This window comes from Ranitomeya imitator, chromosome 1, assembly GCF_032444005.1.
Source record: "Ranitomeya imitator isolate aRanImi1 chromosome 1, aRanImi1.pri, whole genome shotgun sequence".
Lineage (NCBI taxonomy): Eukaryota > Metazoa > Chordata > Amphibia > Anura > Dendrobatidae > Ranitomeya > Ranitomeya imitator.
In genome coordinates, this window is record NC_091282.1 from 857,523,023 (window position 1) to 857,542,355 (window position 19,333).

Below are 19,333 nucleotides of genomic sequence, written 5' to 3' on the forward strand. Positions count from 1 at the left end.
ACGGAGGTGCTTCCTCTGCGTCCCAGAGCTCCCAGCCAGCAAGACAAACCAATATAGCAAGCTAGACAGAAAAAATAGCAAACAAAAATAACACAAGCAGAACTTAGCTTATGCAGGGCAGACAGGCCACAAGAACGATCCAGGAGAAAGCAAGACCAATACTGGAACATTGACTGGAGGCCAGGAACAAAGAACTAGGTGGAGTTAAATAGAGCAGCACCTAACGACTTAACCCCGTCACCTGAGGAAGGAAACTCAGAAGCCGCAGCCCCACTCACATCCACCAGAGGAAGCTCATAGACAGAACCAGCCGAAGCACCACTCATGACCACAGGAGGGAGCTTGACCACAGAATTCACAACAGTTAGGGCTAGAGTTAGGGTTAGGGATAGGGTTAGGGCTAAGGTTAGGGGTAAGGTTAGGGGTAGGGTTAAGACTAGGGTTAGGGCTAGGGTTAAGGTTAGGGTTAGGGCTAGGGTTAGGGCTAGGGTCAGGGCTAGGGTTAGCCTTGGTTCCCATTGCGTTATGGCGGTACGTTTAACAGACTACGTTACACGGCGGCATAACACGGTGTAACGTAGTCCATTAACGCCGCCATTGCTTGTAATGGTGAACGCATCGCTAGCGCACACCCACATTGAGCCAATTCTACGTTGAAAAAGTAAAACAGTGCTCCTTCCCTTCCGGGCTCTCCTGTGCACCCAAACAGGGGTTTACCCCACAATATGGGGTATCAGAGTACTGAGGACAATTTGGACAACAACTTTTAGGGTTCAATTTCTCTTGTTACTCTTGGGAAAATAAAAATTTGAGGGGCTAGAAAAAAACATTTTTGTGAGAAAAAATGTTTTTTTATTTTCACAGCTCTGCGTTATAAACTGTAGTGAAACACTTGGGGGTTCAAAGTTCTCACAACACATCTAGATAAGTTCCTTGGGGGTCTAGGTTCCAATATGGGGTCACTTGTGGGGGGGTTCTACTGTTTAGGTACATTAGGGGCTCTGCAAATACAATGTGACGCCTGCAGACCAATCCATCTAAGTCTGCATTCCAAATGGCGCTCCTTCCCTTCTGAGCTCTGCCATGCGCCCAAATGGTGGTTCCCCCAACATATGGGGTATCAGCCTACTCAGAACAACTTTTGGGGTTCAATTTCTCCTGGTACCCTTGGGAAAATACAAAACTGGGGGCTAAAACATAATTTTTGTGGAAAAAAATTATTTTTTATTTTCACGGCTCTGCATTATAAACTGTAGTGAAACACTTGTGGGTTCAAAGTTCTCACAACACATCTAGATAAGTTCCTTAGGGGGTCTACTTTCCAAAATGGTGTCACTTTTGGGGGGTTTCAATGTTTAGGCACATCAGTGGCTCTCCAAACGCAACATGGCGTCCCATCTCAATTCCAGTCAATTTTGCATTGAAAAGTCAAATGGCGCTCCTTCTCTTCCGAGCTCTGCCATGCGCCCAAACAGTGGTTTACCCCCACATATGGAGTATCAGCATACTCAGGACAAATTGCACAACAACTTTTGGCATCTAATTTCTTCTCTTACCCTTGGAAAAATAAAAAATTATGGGCAAAAATATCATTTTTTTGAAAATATGATTTTTTATTTTTACGGCTCTGCATTATAAACTTCTGTGAAGCACTTGGTGGGTCAAAGTGCTCACCACACATCTAGATAAGTTCCTTGGGGGGTCTACTTTCCAAAATGGTGTTACTTGAGGGTGGTTTCAATGTTTAGGCACATCAGTGGCTCTCCAAACGCAACATAGCGTCGTATCTCAATTCCAGTCAATTTTGCATTGAAAAGTCAAATAGTGCTCCTTCCCTTCCGAGCTCTGCCATGCGCCCAAACAGTGGTTTACCCCCACATATGGGGTATCAGCGTACTCAGGACAAATTATACAACAACTTTTGCGGTCCATTTTCTCCAGTTACTCTTGGTAAAATAAATCAAATTGGAGCTGAATTAAATTTTGTGTGAAAAAAAGTTAAATGTTCATTTTTATTTAAACAATCCAAAAATTCATGTGAAACACCTGAAGGGTCAATAAACTTCTTGAATGTGGTTTTGAGCACCTTGAGGGGTGCAGGTTTTAGAATGGTGTCACGCTTGGTTATTTTCTATCACATAGACCCCTCAAAATGACTTCAAATGAGATGTGGTCCATAAAAAAATGGTGTTGTAAAAATGAGAAATTGCTGGTCAATTTTTAACCCTTATAACTCCTTAAAAAAAAATGTTGGTTCCAAAATTGTGCTGATGTAAAGTAGACATGTGGGAAATGTTACTTATTAAGTATTTTGTGTGACATATCTCTGTGATTTAAGGGCACAAAAAGTCAAAGTTGGAACATTTCAAAATTTTCGCCAAGTTTCCATTTTTTTCACAAATAAACGCACGTCTTAGGATAGTTTCACATTTGTGTTCGAATCCGCAGCGTTTAATCCGCATCCGCAAGTGCAGGAAAAACGCATAGAAACACGTGCAAACGCAGCGTTTTCTAGATGCATGCGGGAACGCATGTGGTTAATAAAACGCTGCGTTTTCCCGCTTTATCATGCTTTTGTCATGCGTTTGCGCATTTTGTGCGCATGGTGGAAAATTTTACAGGAGAAAAATCTAGATAACCAGAAACCGCCAATGGGACTACAGAGGGTGTGTATTATGGGATATCTATATATAGACCCTAGGACTGCTGAAATCTTAACAGTGTGCTACTGTGTGTTACAACTAGAATTGATTGTTAATTTTGTTGTTATTTATTTTATTACAGATTTCTGGCAACCAGAGAGAGTTTATCATCCCTCCACTTCCAATACCGGCTTGGAATTTCCACCCTGTTGAGAATAGTTGTAGACACATGTCGGGTTTTGTGGAATGTTCTCCGGGATGAATTGATACCCCTACCCACCGCGGACATGTGGATTGAAATTGCTTAAAAATTCTGGAGTGTGTGTGATTTCCCCAACAGTTTGGGAGCGTTGGATGGAAAGCATATCCGCATTATCAAACCAGCCAGAACAGGATCGGAATACTTCAATTATAAAAAATATTTTTCTGTTGTGCTCATGGCAATAGCAGATGCGGACTGTTGCTTCATCGCCGTGGACATTGAAGCTTTTGGCCGTGGCAACGATTCCCAGACTTTCAAGAACTTGGATATGGGGCGCCGTGTGTATGAAAAAAGTTTTAATTTTCCATGGCCACGACCTCTAACCAACACTCAAGGTCCACCGATGCCATTTGTTATGGTTGGGGATGAGGCCTTTCAGATGTGTGAAAACCTACTGAAGCCATATTCCAGTCGGGACTTGAACCACACAAAAAGGATCTTTAATTACAGACTGACCAGGGCCCGAAGAACAGTAGAGTGTACCTTTGGGATTCTAGTCTCAAAATGGCGCATTCTTGCAACAGCCATTAATCTAAAAAGGTGGTCAAAGCCTGTGTGGTTCTCCACAATTACATAATGGCTAAGGAGCGACCCAACATTGAACTGGATGAACCAGTTGGAAACCCATTGACAGATTACCAGCATCACCCGCTGCGGTCAACTGCTGAAGTTGGCCACATGCGGGACCAATTTGCTGCCTTTTTTATTCTGATATTGGACGTGTGTCATGGCAGGACAATATTGTGTAAATGTCCTGTTGGGATTTGATCTGTACCAGTTATTTGTTTAAATGTTAATAATATTTGTTGTTAATAAACTTAAATTTTTGGGTATCTTGACTGTGTCTTCTATGTATTTGCTCTACAAAATAAGGCTGCCGTCACAGTAGCAGTGTTTGGTCAGTATTTTACATCAGTATTTGTAAGCCAAAATCAGGAGTGGGTGATAAATGCAGAAGTAGTGCATATTTTTCTATTATACTTTTCCTCTAATTGTTCCACTCCTGGTTTTGCTTACAAATACTGATGTAAAATACTGACCAAATACTGCTAGTGTGACGGCAGCCTTAGGCCGAAGTCACACTACAGCGAGATACGGCCGAGTCTCGCAGGTTAAAACCAAGCTCTGGCACCGTCACTCCAGAGCGGAGCGTGCGGCCGCATAGCAATACATGGAGCTGCACGCTCCGTTCCGGAGAGTCGGTGCCAGAGCTTGTTTTTAACCTGCAAGACTCGGCTGTATCTCGCTGTAGTGTGACTCCGGCCTTAGGTTGTTAGTGGTAAGGTTGTTGACGTCATTGCATCCTGATTCTGTTCTGCTGTATCTATTTGACTGAAAAGACGAAGGCTGTTTAATGCAAAACAGATCTATACTTATCAAGTCAGGTGTCAGAAATAATGAATTCATGATGCACATATAACAGCCTCATGAATTCACTATTTCTGACACCTGTGCAGGTGAGCATAGATATGCCGTGTATGACCACCATCGTCCCTTCCCTTTGTGTGGAATAGATTACGTACACAGAAGAGAAAATGGAGGTTATACAAGGCAGTTCTCTACTCACCAGGTCAGGTGTCCTAACTAATGAGTTTTTGGACACCTGACCTGTTGAGTATAGTTCTGCATTGTATTGCCGCCATTTTCTCTACAGTCTCCAACACTAGTCACAGACTAAGCAGAAGGAAGAGATTATGGAGAAAATACAAGTATAAATTTTTTGGCCCACCTCATATCTTCTATACTAAAGACACACAAAAATGCAGTGTTGTACTTGCTAACTACTGGAGCTATGATGTGGGCAAAAAATAAAGTGTGCGGCGCAGTTTTTTATTTGGCGCACGGTGTGTGTTGCTGGCGTCGAAATACACAATTAACCAAACCTTTTTGGGGGCAAAAACATTATTATTTATTTTTTTTAACAAACAAATAAATAAAAAAATTAACTGCGCCTGCTTGGGGTAGAGTGCTGGAAACGGGGGGTATGTAGCTGTGAAGCTTGACTCACTGTGGACGACACAGGGGTGGCAGGAGAAGGGGCAATTAAACTACCGGGGTCTGGCAGATCGGAGATGGGGCTTGACACATGAGAGGGCTGAGACACACTGGAAGGGTGAGACAAATCTGACATAACAGACACATTGGGAGGTGAGGGGGGAGGTATAAAAATGGTCCACTTTTTTTCCTCCCTTTTTGGGATCAGTGCTGCGGTCTGGGGAGCCTCGGCGGCCTCATTTCTTGCGGCCTGGTCATGGTGGCCAAACTGTCACTGTCTTTATCATGCTGCTGCTGCTGCATGGTTGTGGTAGAAGTTCGTAAGGCCATTCCAGGGTCCTGCTGCATCATGGTGGCGGAGCGGAAGGACATGCCAGGGTCCTGCTGCATCGTGGTGGCGGAGTGGAAGGGAATGCCAGGGTCCTGCTGCATCGTGGTGGCGGAGCGGAAGGGAATGCCAGGGTCCTGCTGCATCGTGGTGGCAGAGCGGAAGGGAATGCCAGGGTCCTGCTGCATCGTGGTGGTGGAGCGGAAGGCCATGCCAGAGTCCTGCTGCTGCATGGTGGTGTCAGTGGAGGAGGTCCAAGCAGGAGCAGCAGTTGTCATGGTGGTGGCGGTGGGCTGTCCTACAGCACTCGGCATGGTGGTGGTGCTGTAGTGGTGTCCGGCAGTGCTTGGAATGGAGGTGGCCGTGCAGTGGTATGCAGCAGAGGTCGGCACTGAGGTTAATCGTGACAGTGAAGGCACAGGTGGATATGCCACAACTGTCTGCTGAAAATACCAACTCTGCTGCATAGCCTGCACATAAGCAGCATTGCAGGCCTGCATGACACTAAGCTTGAGATCAGGAGTAAGATGTTCCAACATGCCCTGTTCAATTTGGTTAAAAAATGATGTGCTGGCCTCTGGAGGTCAGCTTTTACTTGGTCAAGGCTTTTGGTGACCTCCTGGATACGTGTATTCATATGGCTAATGGCAGTATCCAGTCGGTCACCCAAAGCCTTGAGTCCATCATTAAAAACCGAGCTCAAGTGCAAAAACTCGGGCATGAGTGACCTGTCCGATGCCCTCTGCCGCTGCCGGGAGGAGCCCAAAAAAAAGGGGCAGAGGACTGGGAAAGGGGAACACCTGATGGACCAGCTTCCTGGTCTCCAGTTAGTGAGGCAGGCCCACTTGCTGCAGCGCTGCTGGATGGCTGGGACAGGTCTGTGGCTGTATGATGAAGGACCGCTCCAGAACCTGGGTCAACAGTGCTGCTCCATGTGCTGTGAATAAAGGAAAAAAAATTAATACCAAAAACTTAAAAAACGCCAACTCCTGTTGAATAGAAACATACAGATTATGACAATACAACACAACCTAATACACAGAAAAAAATACTTACGTTCTCTGGGCAAGGACCGGTCTTAAAAATACCAGAATGCTGTAGTATTTATACTTTCGGCTCCAGAACCACTTGGAACACGGCTCTCTTGGCGCAGGTCCTTGTTGAAGCGGTCCTTCATCGAACACCAACGTGCTTTGACTTTGAGCACTGTTGAAAAAACAAAAAAATAATGGTTAGACAATGGACTTTTGGCAGTGCTCACACAACTGTGTGTGATGAGAGAAACTCCTGAGAGTTTCTGCATCACACACATTTGTAGTGAGCACGGCCAAGGTCTCTGCTGCATCACACTGCATTGCAATACTTACAAAATGCATTTTGGTCCCGAGTCGGGGCGTTGTCCCAGCCATCCCACATTGCTTTGGCCACCTCATTCCATAGCCGCCGGATCGTCACATTGTCCGAGTGCTGGGGAACCCGGGTGTCCTACAACGGGTCTCGCTCATGGACCAGGGAGATGAGGATATCGTTGTCAATGAGGCCCTCATCCCGTTCTGGAACCTAAAAAATAAATGAATACATTAATGTTGGATACATTAACATAAGGAAAAGAAAGAAAACAGAGGCTGAGAAATGGCATGAATAATGAAAGTCAAGATAAAAAAGGAGTCCAGAAGAAAAATGTAAAGAAAGAGGAAAGTAAAGAAAGGAAGATTCAAGAATACTAAAGTGAGGATACAATAAACAGTCACCCAGGTATACTTACACGCTGCCGTCTTGCCACCCGACCGTGACCCCGCTGCTCCTGCTCACCCTCTGCCGCAGTGGAAGAAGTGCTCTAAAAAAGGAATAAAAAATTCTCACATGTGTAGAAGTGACAGTGAATACTTACCAATCTGAGGAGTTAAGTACTCACTTCATTGACATGTTCGGCTTGAGAAGGCCCAAGACGTTGCTCCTCATCAGAAGAAGATGACATTCTGATACATGCAGAAAGAAAGAAATGGCAGAAATTAGGACATGTAGAGACAGAAAATAGAAAATAAAGGCATTGGCTTTGATATACTCACATTGTTCAGTGTCTTGTTTCCTCCAAGGTTCTTGCCTGCGTCTGCTCTGCTTCTCTGTCTGCTGAGTAGTGACCTGCAAATGTCCACTCCCTCCCTTTATCACCTTGAATGTGGGGGGTGGCTACTCAGTGTCTAGGCATGTTTTTCTCTGGTGCAACGTGTTACGCCGCTACCTGATACTTACCTGTCCGGCCGGCACGCTCCCGATGCTCCTTCCTGCTCCCCGTCTTCCTGCTTCTCCGGCGCTCGTCCATTCTGTGGTCCGTGCATGCGCAGATGTACGCCTTTCATCGCTGGGGCTTCTGGGAGGTTGTGACCCGGCAGCTCCGCCTCCAATATGGCGGCACCCGTCCGGTACTTCTTCCCAGCGTCTGCCCTGCTCAGACGCCTTTGCGTCTATTGCGTTCGCTGGTTAATTGCCAGCATCTCCTTAGGTTCCTAGGCTCTGTTCCGTGCATCCTTTGCTGTTGTCTCAAACTGTCTCTGTTTGCCGTTCCTGCTAGTCCCGTGTTCCTGCCGTGACTTCCAGTCCCGTGTTCCTGCCGTACCTTCCAGTCCTGTGTTCCTGCCGTGCCTTCCAGTCCCGTGTTCCTGCCGTGCCTTCCAGTCCCGTGTTCCTGCCGTGCCTTCCTGTCCCGTGTGTTCCTGCCGTGCCTTCCAGTCCTCTGTCCCTGCCATGCCTTCCAGTCCTGTGTTCCTGCCGTGCCTTCCAGTCCTGTGTTTCTGCCGTGCCTTCCAGTCCTGTGTTCCTGCCGTGCCTTCCAGTCCTGTGTTCCTGCCATACCAACCAGTCCCGTGTTCCTGCCGTGCCTTCCAGTCCTGTCTTCCTGTCATGCCTTCCAGTCCTGTGTTCCTGCCATACCTACCAGTCCTGTGTTCCTGCCATGCCTTCCAGTCCTGTGTTCCTGCCGTGCCTTCCAGTCCTGTGTTCCTGCCAGTCCCGTGTTCCTGCCGTCCCTGCTAGTCCTGAGTCTCCGTTGTTTTTGTGTGCTTTGATCTTACTGGTCAGTACTTTGTATTTTGCTGCCTCTATCTGTCCAGTACATCCACCATTCTAGTCACTTCAGTAGCTCCGTCTTCGCTCCGTCTTCCATTTTCTCTTTGTTCTATCTTCAGTCGTCCCTTTGGCTGTGGCAGTTGCGGCTTCACCCTCCGTGGGTCTGTCCCTAACACTTCCTGTACAGGGGGTGGCACCATCTGGTTCACTCGCCCTCGGGGGCTCTGAAGTCGTGACCCAGAAGGTCCACTTCCTAAGTCCTGATACAACGCATGCGTTCACAAACGCAAGCAAACCAAACGCATGTGCTTGCGGCCGCATGCATTCACATAGACAGCAATGCGTTTTTTTTCCGCATTCCATCCGCTAACAACCACATACATTTCTAGGCGGCAAATTGATGCCTCTAAAATTACTACATGTAGCGTTTACCGCGCCAAACCGCAGACGACGAAACGACGCATGCGTCGTCAAACGCGGCAAAACGCAATCGATCACAGACACATGCATCTCTAATGTTAAATATAGGAATACACAACGCATGCGGATAATTGCGGAAGAAACGCTGCGGTCACAACCGAAAATGTGAAACCGGCCATATCGAAGAAATTTTACCACTATCATGAAGTACAATATGTCACGAGAAAACAATGTCAGACTCATCAGGATCCGTTGAAGCGTTCCAGAGTTATAACCTCATAAAGGGACAGTGGTCAGAATTGTAAAAATTGGCCCGGTCATTAACGTGCAAACCACCCTTGGGGCTTAAGGGCTTAATGGCGCTATATAAGTGAGTAAAATAGATAACTAAAAAAATAATCCTAACTGACATAAAACAGAACATTTTTATTCTGATTTCATGTTACATATTGAGAAAACATGCATATGTGTCTTTTTACAGTATATAGTGTATGTAAACTTCTGGTTTCAACTGTATATATAGAGATAGGAACCCGCTGACCATAAGAGCTTACAATCTACAGGAGAGATAGAAAGAGAGAGAGAGAGGTACCTGCTGACCATAAGAGTTTACATATTACAGAAGAGATAGAGAAGACCCCACTGACCATAAACGCTTACAATCTACAGGAGTGATATATAGATAGAGGACCCCGCTGAATCTACAGGAGATATATAGAGGGAGAGGACCCCGCTGACCAACAGAGCTTACAATTTACAGGACAGAGAGAGAGGACTCTGCTGACAATAAGAGCTTACCCTGCAGAAGAAAGAATGAGAGAAGACCCTATAAGAGCTTACACTCTACATGAGAGCGAGGACCCGGCTGACCATAACAGCTTACACATGACATAGGGTATACGTGAGTTCCGTGACCTGGAAAAAAAATTACCCCAACCCCCTTAAACAGATCTCTTAACAATCTAAAGAATAAACTTCTAACGTACTCAAAACAGCAGACGGAGACATATGTTGGATTTAATTGGCCACAGCAGCCATTTTATTAAATAAAAGATAACAGAACTTTTATGACAACCCAGAATAGGAGGGGCGGTCCTCGAAGCCCCAAAGTTATAAAAAACTCAGTATCCCAAAAACTCCACAATGTTCAGCCCAGGATGAGTCTTACCCCCAGCCGTAAAGCACCAGCTCAGGGATAGATAACAACCAATCCTGGTCCACCGAACCCACCCCCATGCCAGGGGTCCATAAATCCACCTCACGCGGAATAACCGTACCGCGCCTTGTTAAATTCTCTCATGGGGTGTCCAGGACCTCTCAAGATCCCCACCCCATTGAACCACGATTTACCATTTCCACCGACTTCGAGGACCTCCACCCCCGCCAACTGCCGTGACAATACCCTGACAGCATTCACATAACAAAATAAATACATTTAGACGCCTCTTAAAACAATACTCCAAAAGCCCACATATGCCGACTTCACCCCCCCCATTACCCTAACCAAAAAAGGGAGGGTGGGCGGGAGATTCCTCACTTGTCACGCAGGCACCTAAAATGGATGCCTGCGTGAGGAGCGTGCCCCTTTTTATGTGCCCCCTCCCCACAGTCCCCTAGTTCCACCTCTTATTTTCAAAAAATGCCCCTAAAGCCACCCCTCAAGTTCCCAGTTAACCCCTTACCACCGTATCCCTTCTAACTGCTCCAGCTCCCCAGGTCCCACGTAACCCCGTCATGGCGGCCTCCCTTTACGTGCCGTGGGCCCCCAGTACGGCCTTTCTTGACATAGGGTATACGTGAGTTCCGTGACCTGGAAAAAAAATTAACCCAACCCCCTTAAACAGATCTCTTAACAATCTAAAGAATAAACTTCTAACGTACTCAAAACAGCAGACGGAGACATATGTTGGATTTAATTGGCCACAGCAGCCATTTTATTAAATAAAAGATAACAGAACTTTTATGACAACCCAGAATAGGAGGGGCGGTCCTCGAAGCCCCAAAGTTATAAAAAACTCAGTATCCCAAAAACTCCACAATGTTCAGCCCAGGATGAGTCTTACCCCCAGCCGTAAAGCACCAGCTCAGGAATAGATAACAACCAATCCTGGTCCACCGAACCCACCCCCATGCCAGGGGTCCATAAATCCACCTCACGCGGAATAACCGTACCGCGCCTTGTTAAATTCTCTCATGGGGTGTCCAGGACCTCTCAAGATCCCCACCCCATTGAACCACGATTTACCATTTCCACCGACTTCGAGGACCTCCACCCCCGCCACGAACACGAATGGCCTGACACCTTAGCCATTCATGTCCCTCCACACCTTCAAGCTTAATTCAATGCCACTACGGATAGCCAAACACCACATATCATTACCCACCGTGTTCAGGTGCACGCCATCAGCTCTCCAGTAAGCTCCTTGACCCGATTCCAAGTCCACATGTCTCACGGCCAACGCGCCATTCCTCACCATAAACCGAGATATGGCCCTGTTTATTTTAATCCGGGCCCTGTTCACCCCCTCGTGTGATCTAGCACCTCTCCATCTTTTACGGGGAATGATGTCGGACCACACCAACAACACTTTTGGAAACATGACCCAGAACCTCAGGATATCGAATTTGATATCCTTAATCAGCTCCCTACAAGACCGTTTAGCCAAATCATTCCCCCCTAAATGTATCACCACGATCTCCGGCACTCTATCCAGTCTAACAAAACGATGAAATTCAGGTAACCATTCCTTCCACACCATCCCCCTTTTACCGATCCATCGTAAAGTCACTGTCTCTCGAGAAAGACCCAACTGACGACCGTCCGGACGAACCGCAGCACGCAACGCAGCCCATACAACATACGAATGCCCCATGATCCAGACGAGCATCGGATCAGGCCCTGCAACACAGAAAGAAAGGCAACAAACAATTAACTTAACACAGCTTCTAACTCACAATAGGTTTGGGCGAACATACGACTGGAATCTTGAAGATTCCCACCTCCCAATTCTCCGAACCACATCCTCACCAAGGCCCCACCTAGCGGCCTCAGTCGCTGCCCCGATCCTGAAGGAGTGACCACTATATTGTGTTGCAGGTAAGCCCGCTGCCGCCAAACATTTCCTAAAAACAGAAATAAACTGAAAACGGGACAAGAAAGACCCATTTTCGTGCACCAAGAATGGCTCGTCTAACTACCCCGCCCTTTGCCATGTACTTCTTCACGGATGCCACCGGGGATCCTTCAACATTGAACAACACCACTTTGCACCCTTTCCCATACACGTCCGTTTTGGAAGCCTTAATAAACACTACCACCTTATTCCCTTCGACATCCACGTTTTCTCTTAACAAAATACCTTTTTTACTAACGGACGGGCTAACCAACTCACCTAACCGAAATGCCCCAAAGAAGGCCAAAGAAAAGGCTGCACAGAACAGAACCACTTCCCATTCGGAAAAACACACCTCTTGCAACTTCCGCTCAATGGCTGAGAGCACCTCATAAGATACGGGTCGGCGACCGTCCGAAGCCTTCCAGCCTTTCTTCCAACCCCGAACAACTTGCCGAACCAAGAAGGATTTCGTTATATCCTTACCCCCCCTCCATTTAAGGTTGAAGGCTAGCCCCGCCAGAAACTTATTCAAACGTGTCACAGACCAACCTGCCTCCCAATGATGACCTAAGAACAACAACAAACCATACTCCTCCTCCATATCCTGGTCCATACTTGACATCCAGGATTCCCACAAGCTCCAAGCCTGATTATAATGAGACCAAGATGAATCCGCGAGCGATTTGGTAAATAACTCTGTTACGGCCCTCGCGGCAGGTTCCACAACTCCACTGGACAATCCCGGCCCGCGCTCTCCGCCTGTGGTGCCAAATCCCGGAAAAGCTGCCACTGAAATTGAGAAAGAGCAACAACTATTGGATCAGGCGCTGACAAGCTAACTTCAGATACAATCCATAAGTTAAACTTAAGACCCAGGAAAACCAAGTGCTGCAAGACCTTCACTACTGCAGGCGTAGCCGCTGACAACGAGTTTACCGCCGTCACCGTTCCAACATGCTCACAATGAAAAGAAATCTTCAAATTCCTCAATTTGTCACCCCACAGGGCCAACGCAACTACCCTGGGGAACAAATGCAACAGTAGCCGGTTGTTTGTTAACCCCTCCTCCTTCCATTCTTCTGGCCAAGCCGCTGCTGACCAGCTACCATGAAAGAAAAGACCAAAGCCACTCATTTCAACGACATGCACCAAAATGCCCAAGGAGGTAGCATCTGCCACCGGCTGAATCCACAGAGATCTGCCATTGTACTCGTCAAGAAAATCCGCCCACATCTTCAAATCGTCCCGAAACTCTTTCTTTATCCTGATGAAATGCAAAGGGGACTTTACCCCTACTGTTGCCAAGGATAGGCAGCGGCAGAACGCTCGACCCATCGGCATGATCCTACATGCAAAGTTCAGTTTCCCTAACAACGATTGCAAACTGCGCAAATTTATCTTCTTCAAACCAATCGTATTAACCACATCTTGGCGCAACGCGGTAACCTTGTCTGCAGGTAGCCTACATTCCATTGCTACCGTGTCGATTTCAATGCCTAGGAAGCTCAACACTGTCACCGGACCAACTGTTTTATCCTCCGCCAAAGGCACCCCGAAGTTTTTTGTCACACTCTCCATTGTATGCAACAAAATCGAACAATCTGCTGATTCCGCTGGCCCTATAAACAGAAAGTCATCCAGATAGTGCGAACATGAGCGTATCCCAGACACATCTTTCACCACCCATTCTAGGAACGTGCTGAAGGCCTCAAAGTAAGCACATGAAATCGAGCAACCCATGGGAAGACAACGATCAACAAAGAAGCCGCCATCCCAAAAACAACCCAATAAATGCAAACTGTCAGGATGAACTGGCAACAAACGAAAGGCCGCTTCGATGTCGGTCTTAGCCAGCTTAGCCCCCTTTCCACATGCTCTAACCCACTCCATCGCTGAATCGAATGATAAGTACGACACCGAACTCAACTCGGGATCAATACCATCATTAACCGAAGATCCCTTCGGAAATGACAGGTGATGGATTAACCTAAATTTATTAGGTTCTTTCTTAGGGACCACGCCAAGAGGTGACACCCTCAGATTTGCAATCGGAGGGGCGACAAACGGGCCTGCCATTCTTCCCAGAGCAACTTCCTTATTCAACTTCTCCGACACGACCTCCGGGAATTGTAATGCCGATTTCAAATTTTTTCTTTTTAAACTAACATCCTGCTCAACATAAGGGATTTTGAAACCCTCCTTAAAACCGTCGCGCAATAAAACTGCAGCTGACCTATCAGGGTATCTACTTAGAAAGGCCTCCATCACGACCCACTGCACCGGAGTCACCCCTTTTGTCAGCTGAATCTCCAACTTTTTGCCTGTTACCCCTGAAACATTTTGAAGCGCTATGCACCCCCCCGCAGGTTGAACACTCGTGCCTATATTTACACTTGCTCCCGAATCTGCATATGCCATCATTGAAGGCGAAACACAGTCCCTTCTGCAAAGCCGCCGAGTGTCCTGACTGCCCTGAACTCCCGGCGCTCCCGTGAAAAGGCTGGCTAGTCTGACCTAAACGGGACGGGACCATAACTCTCATCCACAACGCTATGTCCTTGTGATCCCACCTGATACTTGGCCTAAAAGCCTTACGCTGACGAAACTGTTCGTCATAGCGTAACCAACCCTGTCCCCCATAGGTCCTGTAAGCCTCCCCTATGGCATCTAAGTAACAAAATAATGCCGAGCAATTTTCCGGGGCCTTCTCCCCGATTACGCTAGCCATAATAGCGAAAGCTTGCAGCCAATTTGAAAATGATCTGGGAATCAGCCTATATCTCCGTTTCTCCTCATCTTCTTTTTTAGAGTCCTCCCTTCTAGGTCTATCCAAATTAAATCTCTCTAGGGGTAAAAGAGAAAATATTTCTATGTACTCCCCTTTCCAGATTTTTTCCCTAACCTCTTGTTTTAAATGTGCCCCTAACGGGCCCTCGAAGCAGACATAGACCTCCCCCCTAGCCGCATCGTCTAGTTGCGGTACATCCTCCTTTTCCTTATCCTGCAAAGCTCCCTCACCTGGTGCATCAATTCCTGACCCAGGCCCTGGTGCTGTTCCGTCCTTCTCCCTTGATGAGCTCCCCGTGTCTGCCGCAGGACCCGCACTGCTGGATGTACCCGTAACTTCAGACAACTGTCTAGACCCCTCAAACGACCCCGTATTTCCCAACCAAGCAGCTGACGACAAAGACCCCCTGCTAAGACCGGACCCCCACAAGCCCGCTAGCTCCCCTAAACCTCTAAGGATTAAACCCATACCCCCGCTAGCAACTCCCAAAGTAATGTCACTATTCCTAGCTTCAGGGGAAACTATGCCTGGCAAATTAAAGATAGGGAAAATGTTCTCACCTAGCTGCCTGGGTGCTGTGAGCCCAGCAGCCGAAGATCCAGCTCCCAGCCGAAGGTGTCCTGCATCCCGACCGGCTTGATCCGCGATGTTGCCCGCCGAACTCCTGGCGGCCGTATCCGTGTCCTGGCGACTCGGTGATGCCGTCGACTGCCCTGGTGCTGCGGAAAGGGAAAAGGCCGAGCCAGCATCCTGCCGCCCGATGGAAGATGTGCGGCTCCTTGCCACGGATACGTCCCCGGCACTGCGTACCGAAGCGACGGAATGTCGCCTGCCGGAATCCGGAAAATTTCCGCCACCACCAGCAGAGGACGCAGATCCAGGAAAGTTCCGGCCATCACCAGCAGAGGGCGCAGATCCAGGAAAATCCCGGCCATCACCAGCAGAGGGCGCAGCTGCAGGAAAATCCCGGCCAACACCAGCAGAGGGCGCAGAACTTGCAATATCCAGGCCACCACCAGCAGAGGGCGCTGCTGCGTTGAAGACTCCAGAGCTGTGCACTGCAGAAGGCCGCACGCTGATGCCAGGGCCAGCCGACTGCCGCCCGCATAATCCTCGGCGCTGAGGGGCCACCGCACCTGACCCCCGTCTCCTCGGCTGTCGCTGCCTCCCACGCTGAGCGGCGCCAGCGGGCATGCTGGCGGCCGCCGTACCGGCTCCTGCTCCTGCCGCCCCACGTCGCCCGGACACTGAAGGAGGGGAGGAAGGATCCACCCCCCGTTGTAGGCCCCGCCGCACTGGAGGATTCCTCCCGGCGCCGCGCTGTGAGGTGGAGGGAACAGCGCTGCTTACCGGAGGGTCCGCAGAGGGGCTCCTATTTCGGCGCCGGGCCCTGGGGATGATGTCTGGGCTTAGGCGCGCCGGAGGCCTAGTCCTCCGCGGCCGGCGCCCGTCCTGCGGTGCCTGCGATGGTGCTCCCGATGTCCCCTGGAGAAGGCTGTTAACGGATGCATTCAGCCAATCTGTCCCCTGGGAGCTGGCTGCCGTCCGGAGACGCTGGAGGATCGCTTCAACGTCCATTCTGGTAAGTGTGACAGAGATTCCTCACTTGTCACGCAGGCACCTAAAATGGATGCCTGCGTGAGGAGCGTGCCCCTTTTTATGTGCCCCCTCCCCACAGTCCCCTAGTTCCACCCCTTATTTTCAAAAAATGCCCCTAAAGCCACCCCTCAAGTTCCCAGTTAACCTCTTACCACCGTATCCCTTCTAACTGCTCCAGCTCCCCAGGTCCCACGTAACCCCGTCATGGCGGCCTCCCTTTACGTGCCGTGGGCCCCCAGTACGGCCTTTCTTTACAGAAGAGAGAGCGGACCCTGCTGTCCAAGATCTTACACTCTACAGAAGAGAGGCACAGAACCAGTAACTCTGGAGATGAAAAACTACTCTTCTGTACAAACTGTGCTCCACTGGGAACTGCTGATCTGTGATGGCCCAGGTGCTGACCATTACTGCACTGCAAGATGTCATAGCTGTGGGGCATTAGGCCGGGGTCACACTAAAGAGGAATATGGACGTATGAGAGGCGCAAAAACAACGCATTGCACACGGACCAATGTTTCTCTATGAGGCAGCTTCCAACAGCTGTATATTTCTCAGCCGTTTTTTTACGGGCTGATAAAATAGCAGCATGCTGCGTTTGGCAGCGTATTGTGCAAAAAATCCGCCAATGAAAGTCTATGGGGGCGGGAAAAATATGGATTACACACGGATCATGCATGTGACTTGCGAGAAATACGCACCGGTGTTCTATAGAAAAGCCGGCAATTCAGCGCGGTGTACAGTAAAATCACACTGACAGGTTAGAATAGAATAGATAGAATAAATGTCTATATATATATATATATATATATATATATATATTCTATTTATATTTAATACAGAGCTAGATAGCATAAAAGCCGGTAATTCAATTGCTGGCTTTTGCTATCTCCTTATCAAACCCGACAGGATATTAGACATGGTTTACATACAGTAAACCATTTCATATGCCTTATATCTTTACATATTCCTCACTAATAATGTTAGTATTGTGTGTGTGCAAAATTTGGGAGCTTGTTTTTTTATTTTTCCTTTATTTCAGAAGACGAGGGTCGTCACTTGGATTGAGCGTACAATAAAGATATTAAAACCCCATGTGTTTATTTATTTCATTAAAATACTTTATTCATAACGTGTGTGTGTACTTTTTAACCCTTTATTAATATTGGATTAATAATGGATAGGTGTCTTATTGACATCTCTCCATTATTAACCAGGCTTAATGTCACCTTACATTAGCAAGGAGACATTAACCCCTTATTACCCCATATCTCACCGCTACAGGGGAGTGAGAAGAGAGTGGCTAAGTGCCAGAATAGGCACACCATGGTCCCTCTCTAGGCTATTAATATCTGCCCTCAGTCACTGGCTATCCCACTCTGGCGGAGAAAATTGCGCGGGAGCCCAAGCCATTTTTTTCCGTGATTTAACCCTTTATTTTAACACCTAGAGCTCCCAAATTTTGCACACACACACTACTAATATTATTAGTGAGGAATATGTAAAAAATATTACGGATATGAATTGGTTTACTGTATGTAAACCATGTCTCATATCCTGTCGGGTTTGATATACTATATATATATATATATATTTATATATATATATATATATATATATATATTTATATAGACTGTATATATGTTTTCACTAATATTTGAGCCCATGGATCCATTATATGTCCATTTTGCAAGCCAGAGAGAAAATCTCGCCGTATGGATGCCATACAGATGCCATATGGATGACACACAGATACTTTTTTGGAGTACAAATTGCATCCTTGCAATTGCATTGAATACGGATCACTGTTCAGGAACTTTTTTGCGTATTTTGGCCGTAAAAAACAGACTGTATTTTTATACGTTAGGTCTGACCCCGGCCTTAGGCAACAATGCAAAATTATCTTAGCCTGCTTTCTGACTCCAGCAGTGTGGGAAATGGTAGTGGGCGATGTTCTTTTTTTTTTGCCAATCGAATCATAAAATATTTGAATTTGTGTGAAAATGTGAATTTCAGAAAATTTGACTGGAGCTTGATCCTCCGCAATTCTATCCGCTCATCTCTAGACTCTAGTCCAGGGGTCCCCAACTCCAGGCCTCGAGGGCCGCCAACAGTGCAGGTTTTCAGGATTTCCTTAGTATTGCACAGGGGTTGAAATCATCACCTGTGCAGATGATCACATTACCACCGATGCAATACTAAAGAAATCCTGAAAACCTGCACTGTTGGCGGCCCTCGAGGCCTGGAGTTGGGGACCCCTGCTCTAGTCTAACCCACAGTCATCACAAACCTTAATAACAGCTTGCACCTAGACTGTTGATGTTAACACATCCTACTATATCTGTTATTAGCCAACTGCATTTTTCCTCTTACCTATTGATGGATTTTGGAAATTCTGTTTCCAGTGACCTGCACGACACAACATTTTCCCCAATAGGCAGCTCCATGCTGGTGACAATGATCTCCTGCAGACAAGGTGAGGCCCGTGAATGTTACTAGTTATGTATTGTATTCTCCAGTGCTCACCATGGTAACCACAGCAGTTACTATGTGCAGTAACAAGATCACAGCAGAATGGGCAGTCCTATTGTTACAGTACATTTTTCAGCAGCACTGGCTTCTTCTCAGTTCAGCAGACCTATCCCCGCTCTCTTGTGTACATTTGATGACATCCGAGTGCAGTCCACAGACTCACTGACTTCCTTAGCTTAGTGGGAATCCAATAATCGGAGCTAAGGTGGGCATGCAGGGTTTGGACTGGCTCAGTATGAAAAATCAAACATGGTCACATTTGTGCTGGTGCGGTCCGATGTTTTGTCAGATCGCATTCGGAATGAAAATATGGTCAAGTGCACAAGCCCTAGCAGAAGATAATCATCTGCAACATTTGCAGTTTCACATCACTGGTCTCTTAGCAGCCAACAACAAACACAGGATATTAAAATGAGTTTTTACTGGTCATATGGGCAGCACTCCAATAGGAAAAATACCGGTCATATGGGCAGCACTCCAATAGGAAAAATACCGGTCATATGGGCAGCACTCCAATAGGAAAAATAAAAGTGGTTTATTGGTCCATGTGCGATGTTTCAGTCCAGGATGTGGACCTTTCTCAAGCTT

At 47.3% G+C, this 19,333-nt stretch overlaps 1 protein-coding gene across 1 annotated transcript in view; it reads right to left on the reverse strand.

The window, feature by feature from the left end:
- TEKTIP1 (tektin bundle interacting protein 1) overlaps nt 1–18,701 on the reverse strand; it is a 53,244-nt gene extending 34,543 nt beyond the window's left edge. Inside the window, exon 1 of the mRNA XM_069741945.1 lies at nt 18,587–18,701. Coding sequence (XP_069598046.1) covers nt 18,587–18,660 — 74 coding nt within the window. The 5' untranslated portion in view covers nt 18,661–18,701. The remainder of the gene's footprint in view (nt 1–18,586) is intronic.
- Nucleotides 18,702–19,333: the final 632 nt, after the last annotated feature.